Below are 22,840 nucleotides of genomic sequence, written 5' to 3'. Positions count from 1 at the left end.
TAATTAAGACTATAACATAAAACTAAATATTATAGTTTTAATATCATTTTTTACTTTTCTTTTCTTTTACATAAGATTATTATTTTTTCAGTTGCATTAATTATATATTTAAAATATTATTATTTAATTAACATCTCAATTAAATAAAAAGGTAATAAATACATGGAATTAACTAGATAAAATTTCTCTTTCTTATTAGAATTTGAGAAAATGGATAAATATATAGATATTTGTCTTCACAAACTTGAATTAGTACAAGTAAAGAGAGATTCATGTTATTCAACTAAATAATTAGAGATTAAATATTGACTTTTTTAAATGCCAAAAACTCAAATTAGATTGAAAAAGATTGTCTGTGTTCAATTTGTAAAAGAAGACATTATGTGTCTTCGTAGTGTCTCCTTTTAAATAATGAGTACATAAAAATTTTATATAAAAAGATTTTTCTAATCTTTATTAATTATTATAATGTTGTTTTAATAAAGGTTAAAATTGTATAAAAAAGATATGTAGTGTTTTGTTCATTAATTTTGGATTTTATCAACCACTGTTAAGATTGGTAAGAAATTTTGCAAATATTTCATGCGGATTTTAAATCCGAAAATTTCACAAGTAATTTTTGTGTAATTTTATAATATGTAGATTTCCTACAAATTTTAAAATTCATAGATAAGTTTCTTGATAATTAAAACTCGTAGGAAATTTTACATGTGATTTTTCTACGAATTTTAAAAAAATTAATATAATTTTTTAAATTTATTAAAATATTCATTTAAATTTATAATTATTGACTCTAAAATTTCTAAATATTATTTTTAATAATATTATATGTAATTTTGAAATATTAATAAAATATATATTATATTTCTTATTATATTGTAGTCATAGAATCAATAACTTATATTGTCCTCTTATAAATAAATGTAGTATTTTTCAATGAAATATGTTCTCATGTAAATATCAATGAAAAATGAAGGGGTATTTTTTTTTTAACTCTAGTTTATTTACTATTGTGAAAAATAAAAAAAAAAGAATACACAAAAAGGGAAATTGAATAATATTTATCAAAAACTCGTACTTTTTTTTAGTAATAAAATAGTATTGCTAACAGTAACGAGTGTAGTACTCTTTCAACATAAAGTCTCTTTAGGGTTCAACACCAAATATTCTTTTATAGTCAAGTTTCTTCATGCTCAAATGAGTATTCTTTTACACACAAATCTCTTCAGACTCAAACGAATATTCATTTTAACAAACAAACCTCTCTAGACTCAATCCATTAACAACAACTATATTTGGACATAATCTTATAGATGGTTTCGTCTTATAGACGAGACGTGATACAATCAATTGGGAACCACGTCTTTACAGAAAGAATAAATAAAATATTTGTACAATATTTTCTCCTTTTGGTTGGCAACTCTCTTCTTCTTTCTAACTTGAAGTTCTTTATATAGTAGCCTGGATGAAGATGACCATTACAAAACCTTGAGGGTTCCTCACAAGCTTGCTTCATCTATCTTCATTATGAGTCCTTTAAGATGGGCAGTGTCCATTGAAGCATTAAATGTTTACATTAATTATATTTCACCAAATTATCGCTTCTTATCTGATTAGGAGGCTACTTATTAGCATTAGAAACCAAATGGACTTTATGTGGCATGTGTCAACTAAGAGCACGTTCTACATTAACTTTTACTAACTTTCTTCGTGATTTTAAGGATTTGCCTATCCTTGTTTCTCGTGCACAACATGACTTTAACATATTTGTAATTTCCAATGTGCTTTCTTTGTTTTTCCTGATAAGGAATCAATCATTCTTACACAAAATAGTTGTTACTCATAATAAATGATACGTATTTAAGACTTTATGAGATAAAAATTATATGTTTCATTTGGTGACATATCGTTTGTCTAAAGATTTGTGTCTTATGCATCTTCTGATTTATATTTTGTAGAAATATTTTCCCTTTAGAAAAACATTTTATTTGCTATCATTAAAACTTGAAAGTTTGAGGGATCAAAGATCATTTTTAGACCTAATAATCTCCCCCTTTTTGATGGTGACTAATAACATGTTTTTGAAACTAAGGTTTTTCTTGTCTTAGAAAATATTTTTGTTGATTAAGACGAAGTGAGTTTTGCGAACATAACTTAGTTAAAGAAAATAATTTAATAGTTTTTTTAAGATGTGGAAGCATTATAAAATCATCAGAGTAGTACAAGAATGTATCTATCAGACATAATGTATAAGATTATATGAGTAGTTCAATTTTATGCATACATTTATTCAAGACATGTATATTCGCATATTCTTATGATCTTATTAGACATTTCAAAGCATTATTAGTGACTAAACAGATATGTATATTGGCATGCTTGTTCTTTTAGAACCTACCAAAGAGATCATATTGACTTATTTGCATTAGAGCATACATTACACATAAGAGCCTCAGATGTCTATTAGAGCATATGATATCTATCATGTATATTAAGGCCTATGTTGCATTTTAGAGCCTAACGTAGTTATCAGATCATGTATCAGAGCCAATGTTGCATATGATATACTAATTTTAGAGTATATCATATATTATTAAGGCAAAGTCTATTTTTCACAGCATTACTAGTTCATACCAGAGCATACTTATTTAAAATATTCATATCAAAGAATACATAAACATGACATAAAATGCATAGGGGACTCCCCCTGAAAACATGTATGATCTGAAAGGCATTATATGTGCATATAGTAAAAATGTAGTAATATCGACAAACATATCAAAGCATATTGCGTAAAACAATAAAAAGAAATTCTTCAAAAATTTGTTCAAAAGCTCATTCAAAAACATAATCTACTCTCCTTTTTGGCACAAGCAAAAAGGTTGTGCAGAAGTGCATCTCCCCTTGAAATTAGTCTTCCTCCTTATCACAACTCAACTTAATGTTAAGCAACTTCTAGAATTTACTTTCAAAGTGTGTTTGCTTTTGGTAAGAGAAATGAAGAGCTTTGAAGAGACCAATAAGGAAGTCGTTCCTTTCAACTTTTGTTGGAAGGGGAAGAGCTTGAGGTGGAATAGATGAACCTGGTTGGTCAGAAGAAGGCAAAGGAACAATTTTTCTACAAAGAAAAATAATGTTATCAGGTAAAAATATATGAAAAGAAATAGAGAAAAGAGAGAAATAACGGTAGATTTTGTGTTGAGTGGAAATAATGTTTTTGGAGATGGGAGGCATAACACTAGAGGGGATTGGGTAGACCTACATGCTTCTTCCCATGACATAGGACATGTGTTAACATTGTCTTTGTTGAAAGCACCAATGGCACTTGGCACACCTCATGTAGCGCACATCTTCTAAGTATGACCTCAACTTCTCCTTACCCTTGCAGATGAACTAGAAAGTAACCTTGGGATAAGTATCAACAATAAAGAACTTGGTCCATGACTAAATCATCCACAGCCTGTATAACTCACCAAGCATTTGGGTACAAATGATGAGGGGTTCCCTCAAAGCTTAACTCCAAAATAGCTTTCAAATAAATAAGATTTTGATCTTCATTGCATTGTTGCTAGATGAGCTAGTGGTTTGGGCATCTAGACGTGGTGGGTTGTTAAGACCAGTAGGCCTCATAACAATTGCAAGGTATTCCTTGGTCTGATGGTAATCTTAGGGGCTTCATTGTAGAACATGATGATATACTCCTTCTCATTGAAGTAAGGAAACCTCTTGGTAGCATCCATGACTAGAGGTACCCAATCATCTTCAATGGTACACTTCTCCTACAATCATTACATCTTTGTCTCTCTCTCTCTCTCTCTTTCTCTCCTTTTTAGAGTTTATGCTCTCAAACTCAAAAAATATTCAGGGCATAAAGGATTGATAGTTTTTTTTTGGCTCTCAAGGGTTTGAATCCACCAATGATGTGTCTTCATGTAGGGGTATTACCTCGATTATGACCTCAATAGACAAATATGCAATGTCATCGACAAGGCGAGATGGTTTAACTAATGTGGGGAATTTAGGCACAACAATTTTAGCAAACCATGTTGGCAGATCAAAGAGATAGGGAACAAGTGCTTCTTTAACTTGGACTATTGCTAGGGTAGTGTTCGATTGGACTGATGGAGTAAGAGTAGCTTCGCACCATGTCATCTGTACAACAAACACATTTTTTTGAGTTGGTCATAGACCCTCATCTATGTAAGACGATGGTTGAGTAGATAAAGACCAGAATTTGTGTCCAAAGAAGTTATATGAAACTATTGGGTTGGTGAGCTCTTTAGTAAACAAACATAATGCTTCCTCAAACATTCTTGCTTCTTCAACAACCAACTCTTCGTCTTTCCTTATTTTCTCTTTTGCCTCAATTGAGATAGAGTCTTGGTGCACTTGAAAAGCCTTTGCTCTTCCTTTGTTGGTTGTGATGGAGGTGATGGTGACTTAGGTTTGGGAGTAGTGCAAGAGATGGAAGGAAATGAGCTTGTCATTCGAGTTAGATGAAGATTGGATGCGAAGTGGCTTAGGTACATGGGCTTTTGTTTTCGATTTTGGTGGTGGAAGAGAGGCTTGTGTTTGGGTTTGAGGGAAAAGTTAAGGTTAAAGGTTGCTCTTATTAGTTATGTGGCTAGTGGTGGCCTTTTTCAAAGGAAGATCATTAGAAAGCTTTATCTTCACTTCAAAAATGGACCACTTCACATGAGGAAACAAATGGGCAATCCCTATTTGCTTTAGCGTGGTTGTGGTTGTGGTGAGTTCATCACCCTTCTTTCCCTTGGCCATGTTGGTGGAGTCCACATTAACCTCCTAGATGATTTTTATAAATAGCATCCCATAAGAAATAGGTGCCCTCTTGCTCCACTCCTAGTATCGTTGTCTGAAATAATATTTTCAGTGGCTGTAAACCAAGTTGTAAGTTAATCTTAATTCCCAAGCACAAATGGTACAAGCAAAACCAATCCACATGAAAAAATTATCCTCGAAACCAAACTGAGGAATGAATGTGTTGAAGATTAGGTTGTGGAATAGCCTGCACATAGGCTTTAAGTTTGTTGCACGAAGATACCTTTTTAGCTTCATCTTTTCAATAGGGTGAATAGTGTAGTACAACATCACATCCATAATTTGCCATGATGGTCGTCTCCCAATCATCGGAGTAGACAATTACTTCCTTAATACAACTTGAAATGGTTGGTGTGATAAAGGAGTTCAACCTTATGGTGGCTTGGCCCATCTCTCCAAGGAAGGCATAAGCCACTTGCCTTACTAATGCCTAGAAGTAGGCATAGGCAACATGGAACCAATCACACTTTATTTTATTGAAGGAACCCCATCTAGCCCTATCTAGGTAGTGTTTCATAGGGTATCTTTCATCTTGGAGCTTTTGCACTGTTATAGTCTTCCTAGGAAGAAAGGCAGATTCAAGGTGTTCTCCATAGGGACCTTGTTACTTTTGGTAGCTTGTGTTTTAGGCATCAATGATGATGTTTTGAAGGTGAAGTGTTTGGGCTTCAAAGAGATATAGGGTTCACAGAAATGGAAGTGTGAGGCAAGATACAATCGAAATGGTTTAAGTTTTGAAATTGCGGGAGAGATAATGATCTAAGTCAGGGGTTAGTAAGTCAAAAAAACAAGAAAGAGAAATCTACTGTTGATGTGATGTGCCTCAGTCAATTCGTCTTCTCCATGCAACATTTTACTAAATCCTTTTCCTTAATCATTTCAACACATTGAATGATAATAAATGCAAAGATATCCTCTCAGAATGAGATTATACATTAGTGCACATAAATATAAAATTTGCATAGATTAATGTATGTTTATATATGCATAAGATGATGCATGTCAAATGAAACATTATAAGATGGTGCACTATAGTAAGACAATGCATAATTTTTATCTTGAAATTTTTTTTAAACTAATATGATCTCTAAAAAATCTAAAACGTTCATAAGCTAAAGCCCTAGTAAAAATATCTGCCTATTGGTGATCAATATCTATAAATTTTATGTCAAAAACACTTTTTGGGACATAATCACGAATGAAATGATATCTTATCTAATATGCTTGGCCTTGGAATGTTGTATAGAATTATTAGATAGATTTATAGCACTTGTGTTATCACAGAAAATGGGTATATGATTTTGAAGACTAGAATAGTCTTCTAATTAATACTTAACCCATAGGAACTATGAACAAAATCCTATTGTAGAAATGTATTATTCCTTTTTAGTGGAGAAAACTATTGAATTTTTCTTTTTACTAGTCCATGAGATGTGACAGTTGCTCAAGAAATGAAATTCTTCACTTGTGTTTTCTCTCTCAATCATATCTATAACATAGTCTGCATTAGAGAATTTTGCTAACCTAAAATCATTATTTTTCTCATGGAAAAAACTTATGTTAGTAGAACTTGCAAGATATCTAAAGATGCGTTTTATAGATTTTAGATGAGACTCTCTAGGATCAAACTAAAATCTAGCACATAGGCATACACTAAACATAATGTCAGGTTTGCTTGTAGTCAGGTAAATGAGAGATCTAATCATATCTTTGTAGATAGTCTAATATACTGGTTTACTTGATTCATCTTTTGACAAACTCATAGACGAACGCATAGGTGTAAGCATTGGTTTGTATTCATTCATATTAAACTTCAAAAGAAGCTCATTTTTATATTTTTGTTGATGAATGTAGATGCCTTCATTTTTTGGTTTAATTTGAAGCCCTAGGAAGAAATTCAGCTCACACATCATGCTCATTTCAAATTCATTCCATCATCAATGACACCAAAAATAATATCATCAACATAAATTTTTACAACTATGAAATATATGCCAAATTCTTTTATAAACAAAGTCGTGCCAACTTTGTCTCTCTCAAAATCATTATTGAGTATAAAGTTACTTAATCTTTCATACTAAGCTCTAGGAGCTTATTTGAGATCATAAAGAGTCTTTTTTAGTTTGAAATTTTTTTTTTTGAAATCTAGATTTTCAAAATTGAGGTTGTTTAACATGAACTTTCTCTTTAGTAACTATTTAGAAAGACACTTTTACATCCATTTGAAAAAGCTTCATATTTTTGTGAGCTACAAAAGTTAACATAATTTTGATAGCTTCAAGTTTAGCAATAGGATCAAAATTTCAGTGTAATTTATACCTTTTTATTGATTATAACCTTGTGCTACTAATCTAGCTTTATTCCTTACCACTTTATCTTGCTCGTGTAGCTTGTTTCTCAAGACCCATCTTGTTCTGATGATTCTTTGATGTTCTAGCTTGGGAACCAAAGTCCAAACATCATTTCTTTCAAATTGATGAAGTTTTTCTTCCATAGCTAGTGTCTAGTCATTATCACCAAGGGCTTCGTCTATGCTTTTTGATTCAATATCTAACACCATAACATATGAGGCACTATCTCTAAGAGTATATCTCATGTTAACTCCTTCAATCTTATCACCTAAAATTTTGTCTTATGGGTGATGATTGACAAGCTTCCAATCTCTGTGAGATTTGACCACTTTGTCTAACTGATTTGTCTACCTTTTTGTCATAGTCATTGTCCGGTCATTAGTGTTTGGCTCCTTAGTCTTCTTTGTATCAATCTACAAATCTGCAAAATCATTTTCCATATTTGATAGTTTCTTATTAGTCATTAATGCATCATTAAACTTCATATGGATAAATTCTTATACCATAGAGGTTATAGAGTTAAAGACTTGATATGCATTTGAGGTATTTGAGTATCCAAGGAAGATGTCTTTTTCCACTTTTGAATCAAACTTTCCAAGTTAAATCATCATTATCATCACTATCTTCTAAGAAATCCCTCTGTCTTGTTATCTAAGAACGTATTAAAAAATATTGTTATTATAGGAACATAGGAGTTTATTGCTAGGTATTTTGCCAAATAGGATTGTCTAGTTCCTATAGAACCTATCACTAAAATACCCCTAGGGGGTAGGGCTAAGCAAAGCAAAAAGGGTTTTACATGAAATGGAAAATAAATAACCATTAGCCCTTAGTGTTCAAAACATAACACTCACATCCAAATGGATGAAAGTATGATACATTAGGTTTTCTCCCCCTCCACAATTCATATGGAGTCTTGTTTAACAAAGGTCTTGTCAATATTTTGTTTTAAATATAACAGGTCATGTTCACTACTTCTACCCAAAAGTATTTTGGCAGAGTTTTCACAAAGTAAAGTTCTAGCTATCTCTTGTAAGGTTCGACTCTTTCTTTCAACTATCCCATTTTGTTGAAGTGTTCGCAGTGAAGAAAAGTTGTGAAAGACACCATTCTTTTCACAAAAAGGTTTTGAAATAAGAAATTTCAAATTTCGTTCCATGATCATTTTTAATGGCAAAAATGCAAAAGGCTTTCTTATTTTGAACATATTTATAGAATATCTCAAATACTTTGAAAGACTCATGTTTGTGGGCTAGGAAGTAAACCCATGTGTATCCAGAATAGTCATCTATAATGATAAATCCATATTTCTTACCACCTAAACTTAAGGTTTTAGTAAGACCAAACAAATCCATATGTAACAACTCCAAGGGTCTAGAAATGGAAACAACTTGCTTAGATTTAAAAGATTTTTTGATCTGTTTTCCCTTCTGATAAGCTTCAAAAAGAATATGAGTTTTTTTGTGAATTATCAAGTAGTCCTTTTCTATCTGTCTAGAGTTTTTCCTCCTTTTTCACTAGCTTTGCAGAAAGTAGTCTTAGGTTTGGATTGAGATGTCCCAAATATATAATCAAAGCCAAAACCACTTTTGTCTAATGAAAGTCTTCTATGTTTCAAAAACATGTTTAGTTTTGAAGACTTATCAACAAATTTAGCAGGTCTCTTCTAAGTTATACATTTTCAACTTCTAATGTTGTAACCTCAGGTGGAACATTGCTAATGATTTTTTCTTTGAGAGTTTGTATCTCTTTTGTAGCGTCTGACTTGCTTATCTTGAGTTTTTCATTTTTATTTTGTAAAATTTTGTATTTTTCTTTGAGTTTCTTGTACTCAAGAGAGATCATGTGAGAGTTTGCGAGGAGAGTCTCATAGAACATCTTTTCCTCATCAAAATTAGATAAACAAGAGTTGGGATAAAAAATTACCTCAATCTTTGTATTGTCTAACTTAGAGTCAATGTATACCATGAAACAGATGTTGGATTTCTCTTCGTCTAAACTATTGCTACTGTTTAGATCTTCCTAGGTGACCATTAAGCTTTTCTTTGCTTTCTTTTTGCTAATCCATTACTTTTCTAAGTGCAGGACATTCGCCTTTCATATGCTCAGGCCTCTTAAACACATAGTAGACAACTTTCTTGTTATCATTTTGGCCAGGCTTCTTAAATTTTTTTTTTTTTTTTATTAATGAAAACTCCCTAGTCTTTTCTTTTTTTTTAACATGTCTTTGAACTTCTTTTAGGCATGAGAAATATCTCATTGTTTGTCGAGTTCTCAAAATTTTCATCTAATTTGTTAGACTTAAACTCAACCTTCAAAGCTTTTCCTTTTCCTTTTCTTTCTGGTTTCACCACTTCTTAAAGCAATTGACTCGTTAGCTTTAAGATGGTTTTTGTTGTTCAGGTGAACTTCATGAACTCTCAAAGCTTCAAGAAGTTCATCATGAGTAAAAGCCTTTAGGTCATGCACCTCTGATATTACTATGGCTTTGGACTCCTAGATTTTTGGAAGACTATCTAAGATCTTAAGGTTATTTCAATATTTAGACTCCCAAATTTTAACCCATTTAGAATTGTTTGAAATCTTGTAAACATTTCGTCAATGGTCTCATTCTTCTTCATGGAGAAAAACTCATAATGCCTTTGAAAAGTGATAGCTCATCTAAGTTTGACATCTTTAGTACCCTTGTGAGTTACCCTGATGGCCTCCCACATTGATTTGGTTGTAGAGTAGTTGTAGAACTTGTTGTACTTTATTCTGGATAAGGAGCATGCCAAAATGTATCTAGCTTTTGTGTTGAGCTGTATAATATTGTAGTCCTCTTGAGTATATTGACTCTCAAGCTTGGTAACAATAACATTTCCTTGTGTGATGATCTTCTAGAGGTGGTATTGGGTTGAATTTAATGAATATCTCCATTCTATCCTTCTAATATAGGTAGTCTTCTCCATTAAAGACTGGTGACCATGTAAGAGAAGCTATTTCTGGAAGGTACTTACTTTCACTGCTTTCCATAGTGGATCTTTTCCTTTAGCAATTAGATGCTCAATCTTGTCTAAGCCTAAGCTCTAATACCAAACATTGGAGAAAAACTCACACTTTTTCAAGTAGTGAAGTAGTATCGCTAATAGTAAATATTGTAGTAGAAAAGGCAGACGAAAATACATGGTAATTTTTATTCTAGTTCATTTCAACCATCGAGACTATATTTAATTCTCAATTCAACCAGATTGAGTTTCACTATCTTTAAAAAGATACAAGTGTTATTTTAACAAGTTACTTTTGACTCAAACCTAAGTGTTCTTTGAATTGCCTCTTCAAGTAATCTACCCAAGTATTCTTTCAACACAAAGTCTATCCAAGCTTCAACACCAAGTATTCTTTTACAGTAATGTCTCTTTAGGCTCAAACGAGTATTCTTTTACAAATAACTCTCTTTAGGCTCAAACAAGTATTCTTTTTAACAAACAAGTCTTTCCAGACTCAACCTTATAACAATAATTACATTTGGGTACAATCTTACAAATGTTGTTTCATCTTACAAACAAGATGTGATACAACCAGTTACAAACAATGTTTTTATAGAAAAAAATGAATAAATATTTACACAAGATTTTCTCGTTTTGGTCATCAATTCTATTCTTTTTTTTTTTATCTTGAAATTCTTTATATATTAGTCTACATGAAGATAACCATTGCAAGACCTTGAGGGTTCCTCACAAGCTTGTTTCGTCTGTCTTCGTTATGAGTCCCTTGAGATGAGAAGTATCCGTTAAAGCATTAAATACTTGCATTAATTGCATTTCACCAAATTGTTACTTCGTATCTGATCTAGAAGGCTACTTATCAACCTTAGAAACCAAATGCACTTCTTGTGGTGTGTGTCAACGAAGAATAGGTTCTACATAAACTTTTATTGACGTTTTCTATGATTTCAAGGATCCACGTGTCCTTATTTTTTGTATGCAACTTGGCTTTAACAAATTTGTGATTTACAATGAGATTTCATTATTCAATATATTAACGAACTGTTTAGTCATGCACTTAATAGTCGCTGTTCATAATAAATGATACACATTTAAGACTTTATGGGATAAAATTGTATACTTTGTCTGACGAATCATCGTTTGTCTAAGGATTTGCATCTTATATTTCGTCTAATTTGTATTTTGCAAAAATATTTTCAATTATAAAAACGTTCTGTTTGTTATTATTAAAACTTGAAAACTTGAGAGATCTAAGATTGTCTTTTGATTTAACAATTGCATCATAATTATTACATAAATTAATAAGGTCAAGACATGTCATGTCTCTATGTATTTTGATTAAAAATAATAAAAAATAAAAATAATAGATTATACAAAATGTAAAATCAAGTAAGATAATATATAATTAAAAAATAAAATGATATTAAAAAAATTGGAGATCGAAGGTGATTACAAAATAAAAGGATAATTATTATTAACAAAGTGAATAATTAATTTTTTTATACATATTTTTTTGTTCTATTTTACTCTTAAGATATATGATGGTAGAAACAGAATGATATATGATAAAGGAGTATAAATATCTATAAAAAAATGTAAAAATCAAAGAGATGTATATCCTTTATATATTGTATATTGTATAGATAAACAAAGAATTATAAATGTCCATTTTACGGCCTTGTTAACAACTAGTTGTGGCTTAAGTTTTGAAGTGTGTAAGAACTTTTGTCCCCGGCTTTTCCTAGAAAGGTGAAGTTTTACCTAAAATAAGGAGTCCACAAACCGAATTAAGCACTGAACCAAAACTCCAAAACAAATCTCAAATAAAGGAAGTAGGAATATGAAAGATATTGTTCACCTAATTAGAGGCTTCTTTAGTGGTACACATGAGGAGTCACACTTAACAATGGTGTTGTCACGAATCAGGCTTTTGCCAAAAAGGAAGAGACAAAGGGGAAAAAGAGAGAGAATAGTTAGAAATGCTTCAATTTCTTCATACTATTGCATGGTAAAACAACTTTGAAATTTTTTACAAAATAAATCACTGAAATAAATAAGATTGGTCAAGAAATAAACTAAGAGTTAACTCATAAACTAAATATTTCATGTTTGGGGTGTGAGGGACAAATGCCAATTTGACACTCGTGTAAAAATTCATAAAGGAACCTGTCAAATTCATGTGATATATCAAATAAACTATATGGACTATAGAAAACCTCATAATAATGGTATTAACATATTGTTTCTTTCTTACCATTCTTGAAAGAGTATCATGTTCTTCAGTTATTTCAATCCATTTATTAATAAGCCAAAACATATATCAACATTCTCAAGGGAATTTGTTGCTTTCCCAATAATGTTAAACTTTTTCAATCCATTTATTAAAAAAATCAACCAACCAATATTCAAGCCTTATCTCATCTAACACAGATGAACAATTACTCCTATAAAAACCTTTTGGTAAAAGCATTTCATTTCGGTTGAAATATAAACCCATCTGTTACCTAATTACAAAAGCTTGTCATGGAACACATAAAAAACAGAGGAAGAACACTTTGTATATGATAGAAGTAACTACAACAAAATTCCTCAAGATTAATTGGCAGAGTAGGTACAGTCCTACTGATACAATACAAATTACTCACTTGAATTTCCACCCACAAGAACAAACCAAACCACACAATTTAACAATCACAATCTTCACATTCAACCTCTAATCTCCGACATATCAAACCTTCAAACAAACCAGTGAATATCATTCACTCAAAAACACTATTCAACATTTTCAACTCTCAAAAGTATCTTCAATCAGCAACCCATTTAAAATAAAAACAAAATATACAATATCAAAATCTACATGACTACATGGCATCAGAGAAGAACCATATCCTCGACCACAAATTTGACTGCCACATCCATGTTTTTAAGGTCTCCACCTCTGTATTGCGACCACATTTGGAGCCACATTTGTTCACAAGTTCCTGCGATGTCAAAGACCGCAACAAGACCACTATGAGACCACATGTGACAAAATCAAATTGTTTTTCACTCAATTTCAGTTCTTCCCAAAACTCCATGAAACATGAAATCAAATTATTTTCCAAGATAATCTTAAACAAAAGAATCACCATGAAATGAACACTAAGAAATGTTCCAAAATGTCGGAAAACAAAATTGTGAAAAAAATTGGAGCTACCTCGATATAACTCTGAAAATATGAAATTCATCTACGAGTTATCTCTCGATCAATAGTGAATCCAAGTTACCACCATATGCACAAAAAATATTTCCTTGAGAACCTAAAAATCAAAACAAACACATGCAAATTAAATTGAAAGGGTGAATTTGCAAAGGGAAAATGATAATCAGTGAATGTTTTGAAGGTTCAAATAGAAATTTCAAAATATTGGGGAGAACAGGGTATTGAATCTAAACCCAATGCAATGTAGAGAAGACAAAAATTAATCCTAGCCATCAAATTTTTCACAAGAAATCCCATAGGAAAATCCTGAATTTCTAGTAGTGACATGACAATGATGAAATTAATTAACGTATCCCACACCATAACAAAGCTTCCTTTGTTGCATCATCACCGAAACAATTAATCAATCATACAAATACCCCCTAAATAAAATAAAAAAAACTGAATTCTCAAGTTCCAATACTGAAATTTTTTTCAGCACATACAAGAAATCTTTAAATATGTAAAAAAAAAAATTACTAAACAAAAAGAACAAACTAAAGTAAGAGAAGTAGGGGGCATGCATGACTCACCATAGTTTTCACAGCCAAAGAAACATATGGGACTCTCATGTATATAATAAGAGGTACATACAACATCATGGTGAAGACCTCCTCCTCTTCTCTGCATGAAGAAGTTGTTCCTCTTCTTGTTCATTTTCATTATTAGAGCCTTCAACTCCAATTCCAATTGCTCTAGGCAGCAACTCATTATAAGAGATTTGAGTATTGGATTTGGATTCAAAATTTTCCATGCCACTACTACCAAACACCTTCAATCCTGATTCAGAGGCATACACTGGGAATACCCCACACTCTTTTATGATCTTTTGATGGTTTTCGTCATCATAACCAAATTCAATTTTAAATGGTACATTGTAGAAAAAATCTGTTATTTTAGCATATGAAAATAACACATGATCTGAAATTGTAGCTTCCCAAAATATGAAATTGTTATCTTGGCCAACCTTTTTTCCATCTTGATATATAGAACATAAAACTTCTCCTTCATATGATCCCTTAGAAAAAACGATGCAATAAATGAAACCACACAAGTCAGATAGTGGGAGACAAGGAATAATTATTGAACTTCCTATTGTACGAAACCCACACTCATCCATGACACGTTCTCCTGGGAAGATGAAATACCCAAACTCATAAAAGTTAGGATTATTAAGATATTGTTTGTGTAGAAAGGGTATGCGTCTATGTAACATGTGTTGTAACACTAGCCTTTGAGTGAAGTTTGTCTCTAGAGAAGTGCAGTTGAAGCCCCTAACCACTCTCACCAATGGTGGAAGTTCTGGTAGAGAAACCAGTTTCCTACAATCATCTATGTCAAGCTCTCTTAGGGACGGTGGAAGCTCTCGAAGAGACACAAGTTTCCTGCAATTATCTAAGTAAAGCCTTGTCAATAATGAAAGGCTTTTGATGTTAGCAGGTAATCTCTCAACATTAGTTCCATTTAGGTATAACGCTTCTAAAGAGGAAAAGTAACCAATGTTGCAAAGGAGTGCTTGTAAGTGTGAAAGATTCGATGCATTGTGTTGTGTGCACCCAAAATTGTTTGGTGGTACCTTGTCAAGATTATTACAACCCCGTAGAGTAAGATAAGTAAGTTTCTTGTTGAACCAAATTGATGATGGCAATGCAGATATAGCAGTGTGAGATAAGCCCAAGTGAGTCATTTCCTCTGATGCCACTGAGAATTCCTTGAGAGATGAACAACCATCCAAGTAAAGTTCACGGAGAGATTTTGAATGAACATTAAGGCTTTTAATCTCTCTACAAACATGTAAATCCAAATATGTTAGCTTGGGGAGAGATGACATTGATGGGTGGAGTTGATCCAAGCTTTCACAATTACGAAGAGAAACACTTTCAAGATTTTTTGCCATAGATAAGTCTGGGATCTCAATCAGGTCTCGAGAGCCAAAAAGGTTAATTTTCTTTAAATTCACTAGGTTCTGTAACAAAAATGATCAAGTCACAATAGTAAAATATCATCAAATTCTTAATCATGATATCAATAAATAAAATAAAACCTTATTTGTTTTACTCTAAAACTGTTTATATTGATATTTATTCAATTAGACTCTTTCTCCCTTGCTTTCACAAATTAGAAGAAAAATGTATGCGTAGTATAATATCATTCATACCTGAACCCCGTCCCAAAGCTTTTTAAGCTTGCTTTTTGGCATGCTAAGTTCCATAAGTTGTTCAGCACAAAAGTTAGATGGCAAAGACTCAAGATTGAAACCATCCCAACGAAGGTACCTCAATTTATAAGACAATGGCTCCAAATCGCTTGTAAGGTACACATTAAATTTGTTTCCTCGATGTGAACTATGGACTATAAGAAGTCTCAAGTTAGTCATCTCTGTGAAGGAATTTGAGCTCAAATTTAGATCCCCAGTTAATTTACTCAAATCTAAAGTTATGCCTTCGATAACATCAGTTCCCTAACAAACAAAATTTAAAATAATAATTAGCATAGCATGGCTATCATAGTAGCTACATTCTTAAATGATACTACCTCTGCCCTAATATATAAGATCCAAATACCTAATTTATCAAGATACAAAAGTAATTGATATAGTTGAAAACAATAAAGTTGTCCCATTTTTATAATTCTTTTAAAAGAAAAAAACTCAAGTACGATTTCTTAGGTGGGATTGGCGCTATTTTTCATTTAGAGTTGGGGTTTTACTTCGATAGTATGCATAAATATATATTAATGAAACTTGCATTAAATATAAGTGCATAATATTGAGGTAAAACTTTAATTCTGATTGAAAAACACACCAATTACATATAAGAAATTATTCTTCATGGTTTCTAACTAGTCTATACATGATATGTAATTAAATGTAATTATTGTTTCCTTGTAACTTGAAACACTTGAATACATGTCATTTTAAAGTTGGTTGGGACCATAGACACTTGGTGATCCTAGAGTGCTTAATAATGTTTCTTAATGAATACTCATTTTTCCTCTTAACTATTATTCTCTCTTCTAACCAATTAGAGTGCATATCTTTTAAAGAGTCTATAATCAATGCATTTCATCAAATTAAGAGAATATATTTTAATTAGTGATAATTTAGTCTAAAAATAATTAATACATGAAATAATATGGATTGAGACTTCTATAAGGTACATGTAATTGTTCTAAGTTGGATCTTATAAATAAGAACACGGGTAGTATATGTATTATTAAAAAAAATAATTGAATCAACCACTCACCTTTTTATATTTCAATACTTCGTGCACATCCTCGTGTTTCCATATTCGACTTCGTTTTCCAGGGTTTTTGATGGATTGTTGACGAACAATTTCTCGACCCATATCTTGTATCAAGTCATGCATTTCTATCCGATTGAATTCTGAGATTGTTATGAGAGCTTTATTCAAAAGGACTTCTATCCCAGATATTGCAAAGAATTCACAAGCTTCCAATAAACTTGTTACCCATTCCCTTCTTTCTCCATTGAAGAAGCATGCAATGTCTAAAAATATGTCCTGTTGAAAATCATCTAACCCATCATAACTTAATTTTAAAATGTCAAAAATTTGCATATTTGGAATTTTTTGGAGTTTTCTCAATTCACTTTCCCATGCTTCTTTACTTTTTCGACGGAAACTTGCACCTAAAACTTTTAAAGCCAAAGGAATACCTTTGCAATAAGAAATTGCACATCTAGATAGATCTTCATACCCATGTTTAGGTTGTTCTTCTTCAAAAACAGACATAGAAAAAAGCTGAAGAGAGTGATTAAAACTCAATTTCTTGACCTCATATACTTCATCATGTGGTCTAAATATTTGCTTATCTCTAGTGGTAACAATGACTCTACTTCCTTGTCCCAACAAATCATCATAATCTTTAAGTAGATATTCTAATTGCTCTGAGGTTGCTACATCATCTAACACAATAAAAACTTTTTTACATCCAAGCCTACGCATGACAAATTGGGGAACTAAAAAGGGTGCATCAAAACAATGATTTTCATTCTCTAATAAATCAGAAAAAAGTTTATTACGTAAAGCTTCTAATCCATGCCTGTTTGAATTCTCCCTTACATTTATGAGGAAACAACCGGAATCAAACTCATGAGATAGTTTGGAATAGAAGGTAGTAGCAAGAGTAGTCTTTCCTATGCCACCCATACCCCATATTCCAAGGGTTATAACTTCACTTGACCCAATTTTTAGTAATGATTCAATTTGTTTGTAATTTTCCTCAATTCCAATTACTCCTTTAAGTTGGTTTGGGTATTTAGGTGTCAGTTTTCGGAAAACATCTCCAACAACGTCCTTAATGAGTTCAGATTCAGTCCTATAATATGAAAAGGGAAACAAAGAAATAATAAATTGTGTGTTATAAGTCTAACAATTTCGAGAGGAAAATAAAAATATATCTACACAAATGATTGTATAAGATCAATATGATAGTGTAGTAGAGAAAAAAAATATATAATTGGGGAATGGAAATACAATCTATAGAGAAGATAAACAATGCCTCTACTCTTTCTACGCGAAGAAAATCTAAAGCAAACTTCCATGACAATTGTTATACTGGGAAAGTATGCTCTCAATAGCAAGTCTACATACAAGACTATTAATAGATAGGATGCAAATTTTAAAATTTATAGGAGAAATTAAGGTGTAGTAGATGGATAAATTGCAATAAATTATCATCACTTATATATATATATATATATATATATATATATATATATATTTTTTTTTTTTTTTCATTAATGAGAAAGATTATGATGGCAGCAACAAAATAGTATTTCCGTGCGTAAAATGTACTATCACATAGTGAGACTTTGAACTCAGAATTTCTCCAAACCACAAATAACTTTTTTGTTAATTTATTATCTCTCTCAAATTTCTTTATTTATTTTTTCATTTATTATGTTTAGACACGTTAGTGGACAAATATAGTTCGCTGCAAAGCATCAATTGCATTACAGCTATACACAAAAGAAGGAAACAACTAAGAAAAAAATTAGTACAATTTTTTTAAGATGTTGTTGACATTATTTTTTAATTAAAATTAAAGTTTTTCTTTGGTTATATACGTGAATACATATTAATGATATCTATATTAAATGTAAAGATATAATATCGAAATAAAATTTTAATTTTAATTAAAAAACAACACCATCACACATAAAAAAAACTATCCATAAATTTTTTCCTCCAAACAACTATATATCACTATTCACTTCAATATGTATAATTCCATATCATATGATATCTGTCATAATTTTATCATCCTTATGTTTTTATTGGATTTAGAATTAAATTTGTCCAACTCAATTCAAATCAACACATTATCTTTGTTTCAAAAAATTCAGTCATTCTCAATTCATTTTATTTACCTATTTCGAGAGTCCCACCCAGCTAAATTAGCTATTTCATTGAGAGCAACTTTCCATTTGTTGTAATTGGATTGTCCCTTATGTTTTGCAAAGGCTTGCTCATAGCTTCCAGTTTGCTTCCTCACATGGGATGGATCTATATTGTAAAATACAGGTATCACCATTTGTCCTTGCTTTTTCCTGCATTCTAGAATCTTGCTGAGTTCTTCCAAGCACCATTTTGAGGAAGCATAGTTCTCAGAGAGAATAACAATAGATACATGAGAATCTTCGATGGCATTGATGAGTGCTGGTGAGATTTCATCTCCCTTTTTAAGCTCATAATCTATAAAGGTTTCAACTTTCTTTTGCTTCAAAGCTTCATGAAGATGGCTTGTGAAGTTCATGCGGGTGTCCTCACCTCGAAAGCTTAGAAAAACGTCATATTTTTTAGGACACACCATAAAAGAAGAGCTAGAGGAAGAAGCAACAACACTGATGATTTGCTGTTCAGCCATTCTGAATTCCAAGTGCTAGCTGCACCTGCATTGATGATAACACTAAACCTATCCTTAATATTATCAGTTGGAATTTCTAAATCATTCTAATATGGGATCAAACACTTTTTAACTTCAAAGTTCATATTCATACTCTTGCTCACTTACGAAAGAACATGAGGACATGTTTTCCAAATTGCTAATGAATTTTTTTTTTTTGGTGTTTTGTGTTTTCTGATCAATGGATATTTCTTTTACCTTGATTAGTGGCTAGCTTTTCACTTGGGAAAGCTGATAGTCCATTTGAACATATCAGCTCAGTTAATAATTAGATATAAAAATCCTCATAACATGAATAATGAATCTAAACATATTCAGATTAATATTTCTTTGACATTTTAATACCATATTGATTGAAAGTTGTGCAGTATGTTCAAGACACTGCAGCTGTTCAATAGACATTGTTTAGAAACTACTCCCTACTTTAAATACAAGCTGGTATCGATTAACAGAAATTTAATATGAAATTGAGTAATTATTGACAGATGAATCTTTTATGATTCATTTTCTTTATAAAATCAAGTGGTGCATGAATTTGACCTGTATACCAGAAAACAATGACTTATGAAACATAAGAAACACATAAACTCGCTCCAATTTGTAATGAAGCTTATACTGATTGGCCTGGTAACAAAAACCTGAAATGTGTGCTTCTTTTCCATCAAACCAAACAAGGTTAAAGTCCAACATGCATAGTTCAACTTGTATTATTAATAGTAATGTGTTTGGATGGGAATTTTAAATGGAATAATTCATTTGTTTGAAGAATTTCAAATTTTTTAAGATGAAATAACTTTGTTTAGATGGAGAATTTACAAAGAATTTGAAATCCAAGCATTTGTGAAATTTTTTGAAATAGTAGAATTTCAAATTCTCTAAAAAAAAAGTAAAAATTTAAAATTTCTCATATTTTTTTTTATTTCACTTATATATTTTATCTTATCTCTTATCTCTTCATGTTTTTAATTATTGAATATTAAAAAATAGTTTTAGAATTATTAAATATTATCTAATATTAATTTTAAAATTATTAAATACTTAAAAATTGGCTAATATTTATTTTTATAAAATTTAATTTAAAAATCTCGACATATAAATATATTTTTAAAATCAGTTTTATCATAGTGAAATTAAATTATCATATCCAACATAACAATTTAAAATTTGAATTGACTTTTTCAAATAAAATATTTTAAGAATGATAGAAATTAAAATCAAAATAATTCAAATACTAAAAATTTTAAATTCCTTAATTTTGTAAAATTTTTCATCCAAACACATAACATATTCACAACAGCATAAACAATCATGCAAGTAATAAATCAAGGATTTCGAATAATTTCTACTTTCTGACCATATAAAACATGCTAAATACTTCATTAGATTAAAAAGTTAAGCCAACATATCAGTTACAATTCAAGTTAGAACTATTGTCAACTCAACAAAAGCAAGCTTGACCAATAATTACAAAGAATATAAATAAATGTCTTTAATCACTTTTATGAAAAGTTCATGCTGTCTAACCAAATATTTTAAAAAAGAAAAAAGTTATTTTTCATCATGGACAACCACTCATGTTTTGAAGTCCACAATCCATTTTCCCAGGAACCTTCCACATTCTTAATCCATTCTCTTTAAACTAAAACATGGGAAAACAACAAGAAATCAAATTAGTCATATCATTTCATCTTCTATTATTTTTATTCATAGGTAAAATTGAAAATGGAGAAAAATACCTTACTACCACAGAACGAATCCAACTTCTTGCAACAGAGACACAAATACACAGATTCTTTACTTCAACGCATGATGAGTTTTTCAGGAGCAAGAGAGAATAACTAGAAGAAAAGAGTACAGTTCAGGGAAATTTCTAAGAAGTTTCATGTTCTATGATGCAGACTCTTCACCTGATTTCTTAACAGGTTCCTGGTGGGTCCTGGTGGGTCCCACATCCTCCCAACATCTTGTTTCATGTGTTTTGACTTTTTGGCTATGCAGCAGAGTCATGGATGACATTGTTTTGGGCTAATACTTATAAATTTATAATCTTAACATGAATCAATTTGGAGCATTGGATGAATCCAAATCCTTGTCTCAGGAAAATGTTTTTAAATTGTTCAAGGACATGGTACAGACTTTTTTTTTTTCAACTAGCAATTTTGTTTCACTTACTAATAATCAATTTGGGTATGAGAAGTACCCAAGTTAGACCATACCCTTGTGACTTGAGATGGATTTTTTTTATTTTGCACTTTATAAAATTGTATAGACTATAAACTTCATTTATTTAATAAGAACGGTTTTTCGATATGTATGGAGCAAATTATAATTAAAATTACCGGTTTGATGCAAGTGAAAAGGTATTTTCATAGCTAGAGTAAATTGACAACGCAGAAGTCTTCATTTATGTGTACCATATCTGTCTCTTAGTGAGCTAGTGAATCGAACATACCCTTCATGGTTAATTGATTTGTTTAAAATACGTCTCATAAAAAGATTCGACCCGTTTCTAAATCATTCCTCCCATGAGTAGTTAAGACAAGACATTATCATTTACAAAATAGGCACAATAATAGATATCAACACTTGTTCCTGCTTAGAAACACTTCTTTCGCTATCTCTTCTTCGTAATCTTCGAAGTCTTCGATGCCGACCGAACACTGTCCTCAGGGTGGGAATGGTACCTGCAAAGGCACTCCGACGCTCAAGTAAGTATTCGGTACAGAGCAATAAATACTTTTATACTAGACAATCATACCTCTTTTCTGTCCCATCACCTGTGTATTTATGGTGACGTATTTGGGCCTGGTGGGCCTTCTGTTTTGGGAAATGGGTAACCCTTTGGTTAACCTTGATCTCAACTAATTAAGTGTGATAAGTATTGTGTAATAGATATCCTAACTTGCCTTTGTTCAATGCGGGTTTACACACACTTGCTCTTCGGCCAGACTTTTAGCCGAAGAGGTGCTCGATTGTTTACTTGACCGAAGGGGGTGTTCGGTCATTCTCAAGGCTGAAGGGGTCTTCGGTCATGCTCAAGGCCGAAGGGGTATTCAGTCATGGTCGAGGCCAAAGACGTGATTTGACTGTTTCACCTTTATGCTCTTTTGCCCGGGTTGGAGTACTCCTTCCCCTCCTTGTAGAAGAAGTATTCGGCTACCCATAAGGTCGAAGGGGGTACTTACCCTTCGGCTGTTGACTTAGCCGAAGGGATGCCCTGTTTGGATGAAGACTCGTCGGTTGAGGTGTTTCTTTTGGCCTTTTCCCAGGCCGAAGGGTGCAGTCGGCCTAGGGTTCAGCCGAGGGGTGTATTTCCCAGTACACTGCCCCCCAAGCCCTAGGATGAAAGACGAAGGGGTTGAGAATCATAGGGTGTAGCCTTTTAAGGGGCGTGTTTGATCAAGTGTACCTCGAGAGTTATGTCCCTCGCTGTATGATTGTGACCGTTGCATGCTTGGCCACCCTAGGGTTTCGTGCCTTGGCATGGCATCTTT

General features: G+C 31.8%; 1 protein-coding gene across 5 annotated transcripts; it reads right to left on the bottom strand.

Annotated features, from left to right (window-relative positions):
* Positions 1–12,703: 12,703 nt before the first annotated feature.
* On the bottom strand, positions 12,704–21,239 carry LOC109809404 (disease resistance protein RUN1). 5 transcript variants are annotated; one of them, XM_020372708.3, is made up of 7 exons: positions 21,083–21,239; positions 18,811–19,332; positions 16,664–17,756; positions 15,577–15,879; positions 13,952–15,384; positions 13,374–13,476; positions 12,704–13,158 (listed from the first exon to the last, which is right to left on the bottom strand). In XM_020372708.3, exons 2-5 carry the CDS (start codon positions 19,305–19,307, stop codon positions 14,017–14,019), a joined length of 3,261 nt encoding a protein of 1,086 aa, XP_020228297.2. In that variant the 5' UTR covers positions 19,308–19,332; positions 21,083–21,239; the 3' UTR covers positions 12,704–13,158; positions 13,374–13,476; positions 13,952–14,016. The 5 variants fall into 5 exon arrangements, with proteins under 5 accessions (XP_020228297.2, XP_029129390.2, XP_020228298.2 ...); XM_029273557.2 differs by having other exon boundaries at positions 18,811–19,349; positions 21,083–21,234; XM_020372709.3 differs by having other exon boundaries at positions 18,811–19,355; positions 21,083–21,230.
* Positions 21,240–22,840: the final 1,601 nt, after the last annotated feature.

Source organism: Cajanus cajan, chromosome 2 (genome assembly GCF_000230855.2).
Source record: "Cajanus cajan strain Asha chromosome 2, NIPB_CcT2T_4, whole genome shotgun sequence".
NCBI classification, from domain to species: domain Eukaryota; kingdom Viridiplantae; phylum Streptophyta; class Magnoliopsida; order Fabales; family Fabaceae; genus Cajanus; species Cajanus cajan.
The sequence above is the reverse complement of the archived record's forward strand: the minus strand, read 5'-3'. Positions and strand labels throughout refer to the sequence as shown.

What these genes read in the sequence shown, in the direction of transcription:
- LOC109809404 (XM_020372708.3), bottom strand. Translation starts at nt 19,307, where the DNA reads ATGGCTGAACAGCAAATCATCAGTGTTGTTGCTTCTTCCTCTAGCTCT. An exon ending in AAGTATTGAAATATAAAAAG is followed by an intron (nt 15,880 to 16,663) that starts GTGAGTGGTTGA and finishes TTTGTTTGTTAG; the next exon opens with GGAACTGATGTTATCGAAGG. An exon ending in AGCTTTGGGACGGGGTTCAG is followed by an intron (nt 15,385 to 15,576) that starts GTATGAATGATA and finishes TTTTTGTTACAG; the next exon opens with AACCTAGTGAATTTAAAGAA.